The sequence below is a fragment of the Numenius arquata genome, chromosome 17 (assembly GCF_964106895.1).
Source record: "Numenius arquata chromosome 17, bNumArq3.hap1.1, whole genome shotgun sequence".
Taxonomy (NCBI): Eukaryota; Metazoa; Chordata; class Aves; order Charadriiformes; family Scolopacidae; genus Numenius; species Numenius arquata.
Window position 1 is genome coordinate 12,807,067 of NC_133592.1, and position 18,230 is coordinate 12,825,296.

General features: G+C 50.9%; 1 protein-coding gene across 1 annotated transcript in view; it reads right to left on the minus strand.

The window, feature by feature from the left end:
- DNAH9 (dynein axonemal heavy chain 9) overlaps nucleotides 1-18,230 on the minus strand; it is a 228,924-nt gene that overhangs the window by 154,892 nt on the left and 55,802 nt on the right. Inside the window, exons 31-38 of the mRNA XM_074160192.1 lie at nucleotides 17,756-18,043; nucleotides 17,068-17,278; nucleotides 14,014-14,141; nucleotides 13,401-13,509; nucleotides 12,622-12,769; nucleotides 10,361-10,535; nucleotides 4,752-4,925; nucleotides 3,823-4,030 (exon numbers count right to left, since the gene is read on the minus strand). Coding sequence (XP_074016293.1) covers nucleotides 3,823-4,030; nucleotides 4,752-4,925; nucleotides 10,361-10,535; nucleotides 12,622-12,769; nucleotides 13,401-13,509; nucleotides 14,014-14,141; nucleotides 17,068-17,278; nucleotides 17,756-18,043 — 1,441 coding nt within the window. The remainder of the gene's footprint in view (nucleotides 1-3,822; nucleotides 4,031-4,751; nucleotides 4,926-10,360; nucleotides 10,536-12,621; nucleotides 12,770-13,400; nucleotides 13,510-14,013; nucleotides 14,142-17,067; nucleotides 17,279-17,755; nucleotides 18,044-18,230) is intronic.

Here is an 18,230-nt window from a genome sequence, read left to right on the forward strand (position 1 = left end):
CCTCTGCTGTCCCCTCTCCAGCAGTTCCCTGTCCTTCTTTACACGGTTATGGGTTGTCAGCAGCCCTACGAGGTGCTGCAGAGCAGGATGGGAAGTAGCTGTTTGTTGTAACTGGGAGGACTGGCCAATCTTAATGGGTCTGGGAACTTTTATAAAAATCTCCTCCTGAAAACGTACACTTAAGCCATTCATTATCATGCGCAAAAGTTAGTAGGGAAGATTTCTATTCTGCTTTTTTCAGACCACAGATCTTTGAGAACGCCGGTGTTTTTTTCACTGCCTGGGTGCCCGGCAGACAGCTCGTCCTTCCCACCACCCAACATCCAGCTGGGTCCTGTCATAGGCACTCGCTGCCCAAAGGAATGAATTGTGCTGAGAAAAACGATGAATCTTTCCTCAACGGAGTCTCTCTCCCCCTTCAATAAAACCACAATATTTGAAATTTCTGGTAGCAAGTTAAATTAAGTGTTTCAAATAAGCATTTAATTTAAATTTAATTAGTCCTTAATTAACATACAAAATCAGCCCTTTTTGAGGTTAAACAAGTATGCAGGAGATTCATCACACTGAAATGCAATTACTGGGGATCGAGTGACATGTTCGTGAAAGCAGTGTTTTAATTCAAAGCTGTATCCCATAATAACAACGAAGGGTCCGTGTCCCTGCGATCCCAACACGCTCAAATCAGCACCTGAAGGAACCGCTCACTGCAAACGGGACTAAGGGGAGACCTCATCACTCTCCGCAACTACTTGAAAGGACATCGTAGAGAGGTTGGTGCTGGGCTCTTCTCACAGGTAATTAATGACAGAACAAGAGGGAATGGCTTCAAGCTGCAACAGGGTAGGTTTAGACTGGACATCAGGAAACAATTCTTCACAGAAAGAGTGGTCGGACACTGGAACAGGCTGCCCAGGGAGGGGGTTGAGTCACCATCCCTGGATGTGTTTAAGAGTCGTTGAGATGTGGCGTTGGGGGATATGGTGTAGGGGAGAACTTTATAGAGTGGGGTTGATGGTTGGACTTGATGATCCCAGGGGTCTTTTCCAACCTGAATGATTCTATGATTCTATGATTCCTCTTGCCTGCTGGCTGTTGACCAAGGGGGGAGAAAAAACACCCCGAAACCCCAACATTTAATGCAATTTTCTCCAGGGAGATCTGGAGCAGAAAGGTGCTGAATGAGAGAAGCCAGGGCTACAGCTGAGAGAGGAGCAGAGGGCCAGGAGGGCAGCAGACCGGAGGCCCAGGGCAATGGGCTGAGAGCACACCAAGTGCCACAGCAAGAGGAATTCGGTCACAATACACCGGAGCAAACCCCCAGAGTGGCCCAGAGAGGGCACAGAGGGTGGCTGGCTCCTTCCAGCCCCCGTGTACGTGGCATTTCTGTGAGCCACGGGGCCTGCGAGGATGGCGAGGAGCTTATAAATCTCTGCACCAAAGGGCACCTGGGCTAAGAAATTACTGGCTTTCAAATCAGGCTCTTTTTTAAGTTAAAAAAAAAATAAAAAAAATCCCAAACTGCTCTGTAGCCATGTTCTAAAAACTTAAAGAAGTGCCTGCTGGGGAAAAAAAAAAAAAAGCAGCCAACTGACAAACTACACAAAAAGGGACAAATTAACTCTAAAAAATGAGCAGTAGGGAACCAGCCCCAGCCCTATAAATCACGCTCCCCAGTGCCCATCTCGCAGCCACGTCTTCATCCAGGCGCAGGGTGACCCGCTTCTCTCCGCGGGGAAGGACGTCCCCGTCCCAGCCCACAGCTCCCAGGGACGGGGAGGAGCTGCCGGGTCTGTCTGTATGAACCTGCACCCACCTGCCCCATCCAGCAGCAGATAAATGAGAACCCCCTCCCTCCCTCTGCACGGACAGACAGACAGACCAGCCCGTTTACCTGCTCAAGGGTGTTTCACAGAGACCCCACATGAGAGGACAAGGAGAAGAGGCACGGGGAAGGGGAGAAGGGAGGTTATAACCATCACGCTGCTCAGGGCTGCCAGCCCAGCCAAAAGGTGAGATCTTACCCATCTTTTGGCTTAAAGGCCACTAACCCAAATAATTTGCATTCCCGCTGTGGGCAGAGGCACCGGGGGGCAGGCAGGAGAGCCCGGGAGGGAGGGTGGGCACCTGCAGGCACAGAAACGCCACAAACCTGCCCCAGAGAGCTCCGACGTTGGCCCCACAACACAGCCCCAGGTCCCACCGCATGGGATGAGCCCCTGCCGTCACCACCCCACCAGCAGGTCACTCCCAGAGGGCGATTTTAAGCTCTGACCCCTCTCTTGAAATGTTTGCCGTGTTGGAAGCCTGGCAGAGCATGGAGGAAGCCGTGGACCACCTTCAGCACCCATCTGGGCTGCCAGCATGTCCTCAACTGGCACCGGTGGCCAGGAACAACCCAGAGGGTGGAGGTCAAATCCTTGGTCTCACCAGCACTTCTCAGGGGGGGGTCACAGAGAATTTTAGGACATTGGGGTCAAACCAAGGAAGCGTTTTGTTTTATGGGGACCCACAGCTGTTATTCAACTCGAAATAAACCAGGTTGTTTCATTCCTGGTTAATAAATACATGTAAAAAACTATTTTATCTCTCTTTAGGTCAACTCAAAATGAAAACTTCATTCCGAAATGAGCTACTTCTCAAGAATCCCCTCCTTCCTCTTTGTCTCTGAAGAGACTAAACAGCAAAACTGACCTTATCTTGGTCTCAAACTTAATTTTTCACCGATATGCCAACATCCTCATCAGCAATATTCTTATGGATTTCCCCAGGGCCAGTAAATCCCCGGGGCTCTGAGCCCTGCAGGGTCAGGGAGCCCCGTGGTTCCCAGGGAAGCTCCATGGGAGCACGTCGGGCTGCGGCAGGAGAAGGAGGACACACCGGGAACCAGCAGCCCTGGCTTACAGCCGGCACATATCCATTAGCACCATCCTCACGGCTAATTGGGATGCAATTCCCGTCATTGCACCCTGAGGACGGTTTGGATCCCAGCCAAGAAAACCATCCTGTTCAGCACGGGCTGAAATTGGAACATATCAAAGACACACCTCCAGCGGAGCAGGAGCCGGGAGCTGTGCAGAGCAGCAGCAGATTCAAACGTGCGCTTTGGCACAGCCCCGAACCAGAGTCGTGGGGTTCAGAATTCAAATCCTCATGTTGGAAAATAGCATCTTCCCCAAAACCACGGGGCTGTTGACCCGAGAGTTTCACAGCGGGATTTAAGAGTCTGGGGGTGTCAGCGCAGGGCTCACAAACAAACGGCCCATGGGTCTTCCCCCAAGCACCACGGTGCACACCCCACTCCAGACCCCAATGGGCAACCCAGGAATTCAGAAACCTGTCAGACAAATGTCTCGTGTCTCAGCCACTGCCTCACAGAATCCCAGACTGGCAGGGGTTGGCAGGGACCTCTGGAGATCATCCAGTCCAACCCCCTGCCAGAGCAGGGTCACCCAGAGCAGGTCCCACAGGAACGTGTCCAGGCGGGGTTTGAATGTCTCCAGAGAAGGAGACTCCACCACCTCTCTGGGCAGCCTCTTCCAGGGCTCTGCCACCCTCACAGGAAAGAAGTTCCTCCTCATGTTGAGATGGAATTTCCTGTGTCCCAGTTTGTGCCCGTTGCTCCTTGTCCTGTCATCTGGCACCACTGGGAAGAGCCTGACCCCATCTTCTCGCCACCCGCCCTTTAGATATTTATAGGCATTGATGAGATCCCCTCTCAGTCTGCTCTTCTCCAGCTGAAAAAATCCAGGTCTCTCAGCCTTTCCTCAGCAGAGAGGTGCTCCAGACCCTCGTCATCTTCATAGCCCCCGCCGGACTTACCCTGCAGCATGGCAGAGGTGGTGTAGTAGTTAAATGGGACCTTCTTCACCACGTATGTGTCCGTGTCCAGTGACAAGAGCTTGTCCCCCACCAGCACAGACTTCCCCGTGCCAGCGTTGCCCACCAGCATCACCGGACGCTGGCGCTCCAGGAGCCTGTCCATGAAGTACCGCACACGGACCGTCTCAGCGGTGGGCACCAGGCAGGCCTGAGAGGGACATAACGAGCAGTGAGTGTCCCCACCCCTGTCCCCACAGCCACGGTCTGGGGAGAAGGAGAACTGGGAGAGCCAGGAATGAGTGGGGTGATCCCAGTTTCCAGATTGCACGAGGAAGGGAAGGACAAGCTGCTGCCAATGGTTAAAATCAAACCGTCTGCTCAGATGAAACCTTGGCAGCTGGATGGCGGGAGCAGCATCTGGAGCTCCCCACAAACACACTTTGCTAAAACAGTAGCAATTTTTACAAGTCACCTGCTCGCTGGGGCACTTCTGAAAGGAAAGAAAAGCGTAGCTGGCAAACGCAATTCACTACCTGCAGAAACTCTTGGGTTTTGTCCAAATCACAAAAACATCTCTGTTGTCACGCAGAATGAGGACACGGTGTCTCGGGGACTTTGTCACCACATTGTCTCACATCCCACTTCCCTCTGCAGGCCACATCCTGCAGCCTGGGCACACCAGCTCCGGGGACACTGGGGTGGTCCTGAGCCTCACCTTGTCTACATCACTCATATTTGGAAGCTGGATGGAGGATGTGCCCTCACAGCCACAGCACAGTAAGAGAGACGGGTAATTAAGTTGTGCCTCATGAAGAATGCCCCTTATTATGAAGTGCTTGACCGTTAATGAGACTTCATTGAAATGCCCGTGTACAGTCGCTAAGACGCATGTATTCCTCCCAGACAAAAAGCATGCAGGGCTCACCCACCTGTAACGGCATTTCTGGATCAAATTCAAACGGGGGAATAAGTTTAGACCAAGGCTCAAACTTCTTCGTTTCTGGATCGATGTAAAAGTCAAAGACTGTGCCCTGAGAGGGAAACTTGATGGTCTTGAATTCAGCCACCCACCACTTGCTGAACTCCACTCTGTAGTCCACAAGCTGCAAGAGAAAAAGTGGAGAAAATATGCTCACCCGGAGAAATTCATTAGTGATGGAGAACGTTACCTATCCCAGTCCGTCAGAGTGGGACTGGTCCTTAAAATACATTCCACAGAATAATGATCTTATTTTTTTTCCTATTATTAAGCCTAATTTTTCATTTTCTTCATTTTCTTCATTTCTCCTCATCACTCCTATTTATTCACCTAAATAATTCATCCTCTGTGTTGATCACTCTTGCTGTGTCTGACATTAGATAGATGGATCAATTTGAAAAAGAGAAATACGTGCCTGTGACTAAACAGGCTGCTTGATTGATTCCGGGTGCCTTCTGCTTCCAACAGACAAGGACACAACATCCGTCTACATCTGTGGTCATGGTTAGTCAAAGGATGCACACTAAAGCCTCTCCTCATAAATCACTGCGCTCTATTAATACTTAGCTGTTGTCTTCTGGCCTCTTTTCAAGCCACAGTGTTTCGGAGAAGTGGGATTGAGACACCAGAGCACCAAAGCACCAGGGAGGGACCTGGCAGGACTGGGGCAGCGATTGTCCCCAGGTACTGGGCACTGGGGAGGCCCCACCTCCAGTGCTGGGTCCAGTTTTGGGCCCCTCACGCCAAAAAATCATTGAGGTGCTGGAGCGTGTCCAGAGAAGGGCAACGGAGCTGGTGAGGGGTCTGGAGCACAAGTCTTATGAGGAGAGGCTGAGGGAGCTGGGGGTGTTCAGCCTGGAGAAAAGGAGGCTGAGGGGAGACCTTCTCGCTCTCTCCAACTCCCTGAAAGGAGGGTGTAGCCAGGGGGGGTCGGTCTCTTCTCCCAAGGAACAGGCGATGGGACAAGAGGAAATGGCCTCAAGCTGCACCAGGGGAGGTTTAGGATGGATATTGGGGAAAATTTCTTCACTGAAAAGGTTGTCAACCCTTGGAACAGGCTGCCCAGGGCAGTGGTGGTGTCCCCATCCCTGGAGGTATTTAAAAGGTGTGTAGACGTGGTGCTGAGGGACATGGGTCAGTGGTGGAGTTGTCAGTGTTTGGTTTATGATTGGACTCTGTGATCTTAAGGGTCTTTTCCAACCTAAATGATTCAGTGATCCCATGACCGTCCCCTTGGCTCTGCTGTGTCCCTGTGTCCCTGCACTGCCGTATTGCCCTGGAAGCACCCGCTTCCTTGTCTATCCCCACTGTATCTTTCTACACATGGAGATTTTAGAGCATCTGAATTTTTTCAAGAGCTGGGGTGACAGTTGTGCTTTAGATGCTGGGTCAGGACTTACAAAATGTGCTTAGTCCCCTCTCCTGCCCCAGGTCTCCTCTATGACACGGGGCCAGTCACTCCGACTGAACATCTTCCCATGCAGACAATGGGGACTGCAGCCCTCTGCCCGGGGGAGAAGCGGGCAGGGGAAGGAAGGGAAAAGTGCTGATAAAAAGATGTCTGTGAAGTATCAGATGCATAATTCAGCTTTATCTGCAGAGTTTCTTCCTGGAGCACCTGTGGGTCTCCTCCCATCACCACACACAATGTGCTTTCCCAGGCCAGAAGCCCAGTGGGACCAACACGTTGCCCACAGGCTGCTGAGCCTCCACCAGGAAACCCGCGTTTGAAGCCGAACTGAACCGAGTGTCCTCTGTAAAGTCTCCTGAGCCACCATCCATCAAAAGACCGGAGGATCTGAAAAACACGTTATTAGAATCCCCGATTTTGCAGTCTCATGCTATTCAGAGAGGCAGAATAACTGTAATTCTCTCTTCTCCCGTTGTTATAACTCCTCGGTGCCGGCAGCAGAGTCGCCCGCAGCGGAGCGGGACGTGCATCGCTGCTAGAAGCTTTCTCACAGGGGTGTGATGGAATGCAAACCGCCTGGAGCCTGCAGCGCTGGGCTCTCCATCCCCCCGGGCAGTGAGGGGAAGCCGCTCCAGCCCCGGCTCCACTGCCAGAGCCGTGTCGAGCTCAAACTGCCGCCTCAATAAAAACCCCATACGGGTTTCCACTAATTTCAGAGCCTGGAAATGGCAAATCTATCATCTGTTTCTATACAGGGCCCCGCTACCCACCGACAATCGCAGAGTAGCGGGAAGCCTTCCAGATTGTTTCTCCTGACATTTCGGCACCAAAAGGTCAGCACGAAGGACACCTTCAGTGGAGAGCAATAAACAGATTTTATATTGGATCATTTTTCATCAGGCTTGCCCTCGCTCCAACTGCCGGATCCTCATACTCTCAGCCCTGACATTTGCAGAGCATCACAGGCAGCAACGTGAGTCCGCTCCCAGCTCCGGGTCAGGTCTCCCAGCGGGATGCTGTGCCTGGGCAGTGCGGTTCCTCCTGCCACCCGCACAGCCAGAGCTCTCCACGCTCCCCAGGGACGCTGTCATGCCAGGGACTGGCTCCGCTATGATGCTGGGGATGCAGGGTCCATCCACCAACGTGCTCGAGGAACTCTGAGCTCCTGCAACTAGAGAGCAGCTGGGACCGCTGAAGCAAGGACAAGCAGCACTTCCCGGGCTTTGTTGTGTTCGCATTTTTTAAGTCATCCCGCACTGACAGCACTGAGGGTGACAACAGGATGACCATGAGCCAGCAAAGTGCCCTTGTGGCCAAGAAGGCCAATGGCATCCTGCGGTGCATCAAGAAGACCATGGCCAGCAAGCCGAGGGAGGTCATCCTCCCCCTCTGCTCTGCCCTGGTGAGGCCACATCTGGGCTCCCCAGTTCAAGAAGGACAGGGAACTCCTGGAGAGGGGACAGCAGAGGGCTACAAAGATGATGAGGGGACTAGAACATCCCTCTGATGAGGAAAGGGTGAGGGACTTGGGTCTTTTTAGTCTGGAGAAGAGAAGACTGACGAGGGATCTGATCAACACCTATAAATACTTCAAGGGTGGATGTCAGGAGGATGGGGACGGTCTTCTTTCAGTGGTGCCCAGTGACAGGACAAGAGGAAATGGGCACAAACTTGAACATAAGAAGTTCCATCTAAACATGAGGAGGAACTTCTTTCCTGTGAGGGTGGCAGAGCCCTAAAACAGGCTGCCCAGAGAGGTGGTGGAGTCTCTGTCTCTGGAGACATTCAAACCCCACCTGGACGCATTCCTGTGCAACCTGCTCTGGGTGACCCTGCTCTGGCAGGGGGTTGGACTGGATGATCTCCAGAGGTCTCTTCCAACCCCATATCATTCTGTGATTCTGTGAGTATTTCCCAGCTGGCACGTAGAAAATGGAAGGTAAAGTCCTCCACAACGACCAAGAAAACTAGACTCACACACTCACACAGGTCACTCAATGGCCAGGAGGTATGATGGCACCAGATCAGCACCAAGCTGAGCCTGAGCTGGGTTGTTTAGCACTTTCTGAAGCATCTGATCCTTGGCATGGAGCAATTGTGAGGAGCCCAGCAGATGCTGTTGGTCCAGCATTGAGGCACATGGAAACAACACGAGGAGACCTCAGAGAGCACTTGAGCAGCTGCTGAGAACGGCAGTGTCTCCACCCCAGCTGGGGAAGGACCCCTGGTGTCAGGTCCATGGAGAGACCTCCCACACACTCCAGACCACACACAGCTTGAAATGAGCCTACTAGAGACCAGATATGGATCAATAAGCCCTCGAGAGCTCTGCCCTGTCACTGGGCAGACCCACAGGTCAGGATAACATGCTTTAGACCTGAGGATGAGGTACACTCTGACCAGGAGATGCAACCACCCAGCAGGTTCCCAGCAGAGATCAGGCAGAACCAGAGTGAGCAGCTCCAGCAGATGCCAACTGTACCTCCACCAGCAGGTTTTGCAGCCCCATCAAAAAACTAGGTACTCAAAATCTAGGACTTCACGTGCCACATGGGCTCTTAGACCCCTCTGCAAGTGCCTCCAATTTCTCTTGAACCTGCCTCTGAACCAGTCACATGAAAAACCTCCAGCTTTCCCAGTCATCACCTGGGAACAGCAATGCCAACCAAGGGTGGAAAGCTGTCCCACAAACGTGGGCACAAAACCATGGCACGGAGCCCAGGGTGGCCCCAGCCCCAGCAGTGCTGGCAGCAGGGCTCTGACACGCAGCCCGCTGTCTTCTTGTCCGTTATTACTGTTAGCAGCTGGAAGCTGTAAAACAGCAGCAGTTTTTCCAATTACTTGGGAATCAAGAGACAGCCCTGCTGTGCCGAGCTGTGGAAACGGGGCAGAACTGGGGCAAAAGAAAATGTCCATTTCTCCTCTCCTGTGCATAAGAAATCAGGGAGAGATGGGGAGGTTGGAGGTAGCAGCACAACTGTGCTTCCCCGAGGCAAGGCTGGAGAAGGTCCTTCCCAGGATCCCTGTTGTTCACGTGCTGCTGCTCCCACCAAACAGCCCAGCTGGAATGTCTGGGCTTCTCCCATGTTTTAAGGACCTGGACCTGAAAGGGGGCTGAAAATGTGCAGTATCAAATGCTGCCCTTGAGAAAACTGTCTTGTAATAATATCACCATGCACGAGATCACACCCACCTTGTCTAACACAAGCTGATGGACTCCAAGGCTGACAGCTGTGATTACTCCATGGGATGGATGGACTGCGGAAGCAGCATGGAGAGTAGTGCCCTGCCTTCCTCTGTCTCTCGGCCATGAGCGTGCTTTGAATGTTAGAGACACCAGGAGTGAACCATGGTCTGATTAATCCTCCTGGCCCAAGAAGATTTTAGTCTCTAGATTGTGCCCTCCAGCACTACAGCCTTGGGTGTGGGCATCACACCCATCCACCCATCCACCAACAGCTCGGCTGAGCCCAGCACCTCATGCCTGAGACCACCACCAGCCAGCGGCCGCAGGGGAGGTCAAGCTGAGCGCCCACAACCTTCAACCTCACCCTCGTCAGAATCCTCCCAGCAAAGAGCACCGTGAGAGCAGTCCCTCTGTCTTCTCCCAGTTAAGCGGAAGCACATAACCCCCAGAACCCAGCCTGCCCTGCTGACCACTCCTCTTCCTTATGTACTTCTCTCAGAACTGAGGACAGTCAGCTCTTGCCGTCCACCTCTTTAATAAAAGCCAGTTGGTGACAAAGCACCGGCTGGTTTGTGTCTACCTGTGCAGTCAGATGGCTGAAAGGCTGCTCCGCTGATGTATTTATCTGGTAAGTCGGTCTTAATTTGATCACATTATGCACATCCACAGCCCTCCATAAATTAACCTCACGTTTCTCCCCAGTGAAATGTGTCTGCATAAGCAAACATCACCCGACTCCTCAGCCCTTCTCCTCTGGTGTTACACCCCAGATAACGAGGTCTCTCACAAAAGGAATTGTTGCGTTCAGGTTTCTAGTTTATTATCAGCTATACGAGAGCCCCAGGAAAACAGCGTTACTGATACAACACTAGGTTATGGAAAGTATTAAAAAAAAGACACAAAAGAACAAGAGAAAAAAAAGCCTGTATAAAAGATGCTGAAGCAGCATCTTCCTTCTTACCTGGTCTTGAAACATCGATCCACCAAAGGCCCAGACGGCAGCAAAGACAAAGTAAAGTTCATAAAGCTCCTTGGGACAGTCGGGAGGCGTGTTCTCCTCCGTCAGGAGGCATTCGAGGAGGTGGCACAACATCTGAACCATACTCTGCTCAGGAACGGGAATAATCTTCTTAAATCTAAGGGATAGAAATTGAAAGCACAGGAAATATAATTGGGTCCAGCAACACAGTCGCTCACAACCCGGGAAGAGAAGCCTAGAAATATTTTTTCAGAATATTAGCATTTTCCGTGTCAGCAGCGCGTATGTTATTCCCGGGTACAGCAATAAAGAGAACAACCATTCTCTCCCTCGGACCTGCTGGCACCGGCACATACACAAGTAATAACAGTAATCAGAAGTTTCAAGCATTTTAAAACTTTGATCCTCTTGAAAGAAGTAAAATGGAAGACTTGCTAAAGGCAATGATTTCCTGTGAACACGATGAGTTCAAAAGCGGTCAAATAGAGGAGTAATAAAATAAGCCCTTTCATCTTGCCATTTTACATTCATTTAAGCTACACTTACAGAATTCCAAACTAATACTGTAGCAGCACTGAAGTCCTCCATAAAGTAATTATAGCTATTTGAAAGGTTGGTTCTACAATTTTTGAATTAAGTCAGCTACCAAAATACTCAGCTCAGGGCTGCCTGTAGCTAATCCCGTGGATTTCATGGTCTGACACAATGTTCAGCGAATAGAGTGGGAAATGTCCAATGGACTCTCCTGCCATCAGCTGTACCCAGCTTGGTCCCCAGGGAGCAGCTCCCTAGGAAGATTTCACTGAATTTCACTGAATTTTTAGAGTTGGAAGGGACCATATAGATCATCTAGTCCAACTCCCCTGCCGAAGCAGGATTGCCCAGAGCATGTCAGAGCATGTTACTCAGGACTGCATCCAGGTGGGTCTTGAAAATCTCCAGAGAAGGGGTCTCCACACCCTCCCTGGGCAGCCTGTTCCAGGGCTCTGGCACCCTCACCGGGAAGAAGTTTTTTCTCATATTTGAGTGGAACCTCCTATGTTCCAGCTTGTGCCCGTTGCCCCTCGTCCTCTCACTGGCAACCACTGAAAAGAGTCTGGCTCCCTCCTCCTTCAACCCACCCTTCAGATACTTATAAGCATTGATAAGGTCTCCCCTCAGCCTTCTCTTCTCCAGGCTAAAGAGTCCCAGCTCTCTCAGCCTTTCTTCATAAGGGAGATGCTCCAATCCTTGAATCATCTTCGTTGCCCTTCACTGGACTCTTTCCAGTAGTTCCCTGTCCCTCTTGAATTGGGGAGCCCAGAACTGGATGCCCCTTCAGCCCCTTCTGACACATCCCCATTGTGGCTGATAACTCCCATGCTCAGTTGTATGCTGATTGATTGATTTATTGATTTTAAATGAAGGTGTAACTATAGGAAGCAAGCCAAAGATGGGAGAAACTCCCCTACTCATGTTTGTTGAGACTCTACTTTGGCCAGTCCTCACCACAATATGAGTAAGAGATCCATATTCCATGATGATAAGCAAGAACCACGGAGCTTCTCTGGGAGCTTTGAAGATAACTCAAGCCAAGAAGAACCAGGGCCCTTCCAAATATCCAAGTTCTTCATGTTCATTGGATTGGTGTCCAACCATGAAATATGCCCAGGCTGGATGTCCACACAGACTGACTTCATTTTGTTCAAATGCATCAGGAAAGAAATTCAAGAGAGAACTGCCTGTAGAGCAATCCTACCCTCTCCCACAACCATGACCTTCCTTCTCCTCACTGAGGGTCAGAAGAAGAAGGGGGAGAGGGAAAAAGAGAATCTGATCTCTCCACCTTCCATGCCGCATTTGGAAAACTTTCCTTCAGCAGCAGTTTGAAATCTGCTCTACTGAAGAATTACTTGTGGAGTGGACTCAGGTCCAGTCTGACACATTGGGACATGGAAAAGCTTTCTCTTTAGGAGCTCCTGGATTTACTTTCCAAGAGATACAGAACTGGCACAAGAAGTACAGGAACAACCAAATCAAAATCAGATGAAAACCAGATCTGACCACCAAAGGCTGGGCAGGAACGTCAGCTTCCCCACCTTGCCTCACTGCTTCTCTGAGCTGAAGTCACTGATGCTCAAGGCTCTCGGGGACAAGGAGGGAACCAGCCACCCAATGCCATGCACAGCACAGCCCCAGCCCAGCTGGAAAAAAGCGACCCCCTGCCCTTGCCAGCAGAGATACAAATGCTCTTCAGATGGTACCTTGTTCTGAGGGTGTCCAGGCAAACTGGCAGGTACTTATCAAACAAAATGGTCAGGTTGGCTCTCTCGGACTGGACCTCTCGCCTGTCAATCCAGCTGCTCACTGGGGGATTCCAGCCCAGATCTGATGGGTTGATGTACAGGATCCCTTTAGGCCCAGGACAAGCGAGAACATATAGTAAGGACACAGCAGAGATTATTCCTTTCCTCCAGCAGAATTTCTCAGCTACTTCCACGCAACTGGAACTCTGTGAAATACACCTAGATGCCTCGTTACCCACCCCCTCCTCCTGCCCCACTGTGGAGTAGAAACATTAATAGTGGAGAGACTTAACTCAGGAAACCAGAACACCTTAGTGATGCTGCCCCAAATTCAGAATATGGCCTGGCCTGAGTCACATTATTGCCCCGTGCCCCATTTCCCCACGTAAAACTAGAGGACACCTTCATTCCTTTCTCTCATACTTCATGCACTTCTTCAGAAGATCAGGAGCTCTTTGGGACAGGGACTGCCCCTCTCCTCAAGCCATCCAGAGCATCCAGAACTCTCTCAGCAACGCTGAAGCCATGAACATCCATCAGCAGTCAGAGAGCTCTGGGTAAATCCACAGAGGGATTTGGCATCAGGACCCTCAGTTTGTCTGTGCTTCAGGAACCCACCCTGTCCCCCAAAGGCAGCTGTGATCACAGGCTGGGCGTGTTCAACAGGGACCAAGCTGGCCAACAGCAGACTGGTTAATGGCACTGGATCCCAGTGCGAAGCTCAGGGCAGGACTCACCCGCTCTGGAGACGGTGGCTGGGGTGGCTGTACGCAGGTGGCTGATCTCAAAGACCAGCCGCATCGTTGGGTTCAGAGGGATTCTCTCATTGCTTGCCAGGGTCAGCACCTGCATGGGGCAGACAGACAGACAGACAGATTGACACCTTCTCTGGGAACAGGAATGAAAAGGGTTCAGCACTTTGCACTACAAAGCTCGGTTGCTGTCAGCCCAGTTCCTCGAGGCGCAGCAGCTGATTTCTAGCAGACAGAAGAACGACCCCTCTCTCTTCCACCACCCAGAATGAAGAGCACTGCCTTTGGGTGGGGAAAAGGTGTAGGATTATAAAAGGTCTAGGATTATGACCCCACTCTATCTTTTAGGGGCCTAAAGTTATCATCAGGACATCTGTGGTTATTCATGAGCCCAACTCTCCAGGAAAGGGAAATTCCAATGAAAACATGATTTGAGCTATTTCCCTCATGCACCATTTTCTTTATGCAACATTGTCTGGTGTATCTGAAGAAACACAATTGCACTATTCTAGGAGGTGTTATTGCAGCATCTGCACTTCTAGGCTGCATCATGCCACGCAGTCAGAGACCACCTGCTCCTTCAACTTCTATTCATTACCTTATTATCATCCATCACAGTATTAAGAGACTCAATCCACATCGGATCAATATCTCCATCTAGTACCATCCACTTGGGTCCATCATGTGTGATGTTGGCCAGCTCTCGCATGACTGATGAGAACAGTCCTGGGAAGGTGACAGGAATATGTTGGTGAGCACCGAAGTTGCCACCTGCTCTAACAGATTTTTCCAGCAACTTACTAAAAATTATCCTAATTAATGCTTTCCTCTTAAGCATTCACATCTCTATGCATATGTACATAAATACTACTACATCACGATATGGGTCTACTCTGCTTTGAAGAAAAAATACCACTATCAGTTACCACCACTGAAAATGAGTGCAGACCAAGCACAAACTTCATTCCCACCCAGAATCATAAGGGAGAGAAAAGTGAAGAGCAGACACTCAGGGGCAAAAGAAAGCACAAATTACACAACGCAGAGAAAACCATCTGAATATGTCTTGGAAATTCTTATAAATGTTTTTTGTGGCTCGAAGTATATCAGGGAAATCGAGATGCATTAAACGCTGGGTCATGGCTTTGGTGAGATTGAGGGGAGAACAAGCAGAGAATGACACTGAATGACAGAACAAAATGTCAGTAAAATCAAGGAGACAGAGAGGATACAGTGTCTCGAGGGGAGTAAATAATGAATGTTAAGAAGAGCAGGAAGGCTGGGAGAGAGCAGCAGCACCGCAGAGCAAATGAAACCTCCACAAAACTACTGCTCTCCTCTACACGTGAAAATACCTAGGGAGATGCTGCTCTTCATGAGAAAACATCAGGCAAACATTAAAAAAAAAGCTTCTCTTCTGGTGAATTGTGACAGGCACGCTTTTTTTTTTTTTTTTTTCTCTCCAGGACAAGCTATTCCTTTGTGGTCCAGGTCAGGAAGAGCCAGTGGCATTATGTGAGTGAAGCTTGTGCACAACAAACGCAGAAGAGCTCACCTGAAACAGGTACCCATTTCTGAGACCAGGTCAAAAAAAATACCCCTGAGCTGGCTCTGCCCCACCTGAGCCCCTCACGCGTTGGACACGTGCCTTGGAAACCGCTCCAACATCGTTAGGATCAGAAATAGCCCCTGTCTCAGAGTATCACTGCTTCCCTCACACCCCCCGCGACCACAGCGCAGAGAAAAGGGCTCTCTCCCAACCTTGTGCATCCACCACGGAGCCCTCTGGCGATTTAAAAGAAGGGTTTGGTTCTACAACGAACACTTTTAGGATTCCCTCGTGGGACCTTTTACCACCCAACATGTACAACCCTTTCAGCTCCTGATAATGAAAGGAGTGACAGGATGGAAACGGGAAGAGGAAAAGAAGGGGCTGATCCGTAAGACAAGATTGTCTCTCGTTTGGCTTCGGTGATGATTGCCTTGCTGGTCTTTGGCAACAAGAAACAACATTTTCAGGAATGTTTAATGCAGAAAACATCTGCCTTGAAACCCCCGGGAGGAGTCTCACCAGTTCCCTTGAAACGTCACAGGCCAGAAGCCACTGGAGAGCCACCTTTAAGATGTCCCTCCTGCTGCTCCATGCCACCCGCCGCCCCCACTCTGCGGTCACTGCTGCAGAGCTCAGGCTGGATCCCACACCTCCCTCTGTCACTTTGATTTAGGGTCCCTAATTACAATTAAAAAGAAGTTAACCCTGGCCCTGGAGCAAAGCAGGGGGTCACGGAGGGGTTCGTGGTGGCAGCCACAGGAGGTGGGTGGCAGCTCATCTCCTGGCCCAGGATGATTTATGGCAACGTCTCCCCTTCCCTCCCCCGCGCCTCCCAGCCCAGCCGCACACGTAAATCAAAGCTGTCGTCACCTATTAGTCACAACCAAACATTTTCACTCCAGATTTCTGTAATCTTTCAGCAAGTTCTAAATGCTCATCTTATTTTCCTCAGGAGCAATCAGGATCAACAGACTGGCAAACGCTGGTGTGCTCCAGAGAGCAGGCAGCAATATTAAGTGGAAAAACACCACTTTAAGGCTCCTGTGTGGGCACATGGGGACGGGACATTTTTGGGGGGGCCAGTGCACACCATAGGGCAGGAAGGAACTCTCTGACATTTACCTGGGAGTCCTGGTGGACAACAGGATGACCATGAGCCAGCAGTGTGCCCTTGTGGCCAAGAAGGCCAATGGCATCCTGCGGTGCATCAGGAAGACCATGGCCAGCAAGTCGAGGGAGGTCATCCTCCCCCTCTGCTCTGCCCTGGTGAGGCACCATCTGGAGCACTGGGTCCAGTTCTGGGCTCCCCAGTTCAAGAAGGACAGGGAACTCCTGGAGACGGTACAGCAGATGACTACAAAGATGATGAGGAGACTAGAACATCCCTCTGATGAGGGAAGGCTGAGGGACTTGGGTCTTTTTAGTCTGGAGAAGAGAAGGCTGAGGGGGGATCTGATCAACGCCTATAAATACTTCAAGGGTGGGTGTCAGGAGGATGGGGACGGTCTTCTTTCAGTGGTGCCCAGTGACAGGACAAGAGGAAATGGGCACAAACTTGAACATAAGAAGTTCCATCTCAACATGAGGAGGAACTTCTTTCCTGTGAGGGTGGCAGAGCCCTGGATCAGGCTGCCCAGAGAGGTGGTGGGGTCTCCTTCTCTGGAGACATTCAAACCCCGCTTAGACACGTTCCTGTGGGACCTGCTCTGGGTGACCCTGCTCTGGCAGGGGGTTGGACTGGATGATCTCCAGAGGTCCCTTCCAACCCCATATCATGCTGTGATTCTGTGATCACCAGTCCAGCCAACTCCAAAAAACTGCCTCCCGGGTTTAGGAACTGGTATGTGTTGGTATTAATGGACATGATAATTATGGCAATAGGACAAAGCAGGTTTATGCTACACTTCCCACCGGAGGATCAAAGAGCTAAAACACCCTATGTATCTTTTCACCAACACACTCTCCCATGGCTGTGAGCAGCAGAGAAGCACCTGGGCTTCCAGACCTGCACATGAAGGACCAGCCATCCTGCTGCTGCTCAGGAAGTTCATCAAACTTATCCTTCTATATCTGCAGATTCAGTCATGAAAAGACGTTTACCATCTTTCCATTCTCTTGTTGCTGGGTTGATGATGCCAAAAAGCTCATCGTTGGTGACTGCCTTGGGGTTGAGGTCTGTCCAGACAGGACGTCGCTTCATTATCTGGTAAGTCTTGTTGAGGGATCTCATCACCTGAGACTTGCCCGTGCCTGCGTTACCCACCACGAAGACGGAGTGCCGGACCGTCAACAGCTCCTCCAGCTGCATCACCTGGGAAAAAACACTCCCAAATTAGAGACAAAGATGCCAAACTGAAGCTCAGATCTACAAAACAGCTCCCATTGGGCCTCTTATCTAGAAAGATGTGATCCAGACACACAACTGGATTTGACACTGAGTTTGGTCTGCCCACTCTAATCATGCTGGGGAAGATCCTCAGCCTGCAGGCAAACCTCCAGCATCATTTACATCTGACAGCCATCAGCTGATGAGGCTCTGCTCTCCAAGGGCCACACTTCCATGGGCCTACAAGAGTTGGCCCCTTTGTAAACTCTGGGGCCAAGCCAGTGCAGGCTTTACGGGCCAGTGCAACTGCACCAGAGCCAGCACAGCCGATTCCATCCTCCATCGAGGTCTGCCTGCGGGGGGAATATTGTGGAGAGCCCTCTTCGTAGAGGTGAAGACGGCTGAGCAAACCCAAACGATGTGGTGGTGGTGTAGGTACAGCAGAAGGTCGTTTGGTCTTACTTTGAGCACAAAGTTGTCCTCAGGCTGCAGTCGGAGGTCCAGCACTGCCTGCCGCACAAAGGACTCAAAACTCAGGTCACGCTTCCGAGGTACATCCAGCGCAGGGAAAAGATCCCCGATCAGCCCCATAAACACCGGCACATCATCCGTCACAATCTTGGGGATGTTAAAGTCACGAAGCGAGCGCATTAGAACCTGGTCTTCGGGTCGCTCTGGGTCATCTCGTTTGAGGGAGCCGGCAACAACGAGCACGGACTTGATTGCACGCAAGCCCCAGTCATAGTGATCCTGTGTGGGGAGAAATCAAAACAAAAAAAGGAGGGATGAGTTTATGCTCAGTACATCACCACGCAGGGGTACGAACCAGCAGCTCCAAACTGGAAAAACATCCAAATCTGTTCTTTGCATTTTGGCCAGAGACCTGCACCAGCCTGAGTTACCTCATTTCCATTTCAGTAGGTGAGATTCCCATCAG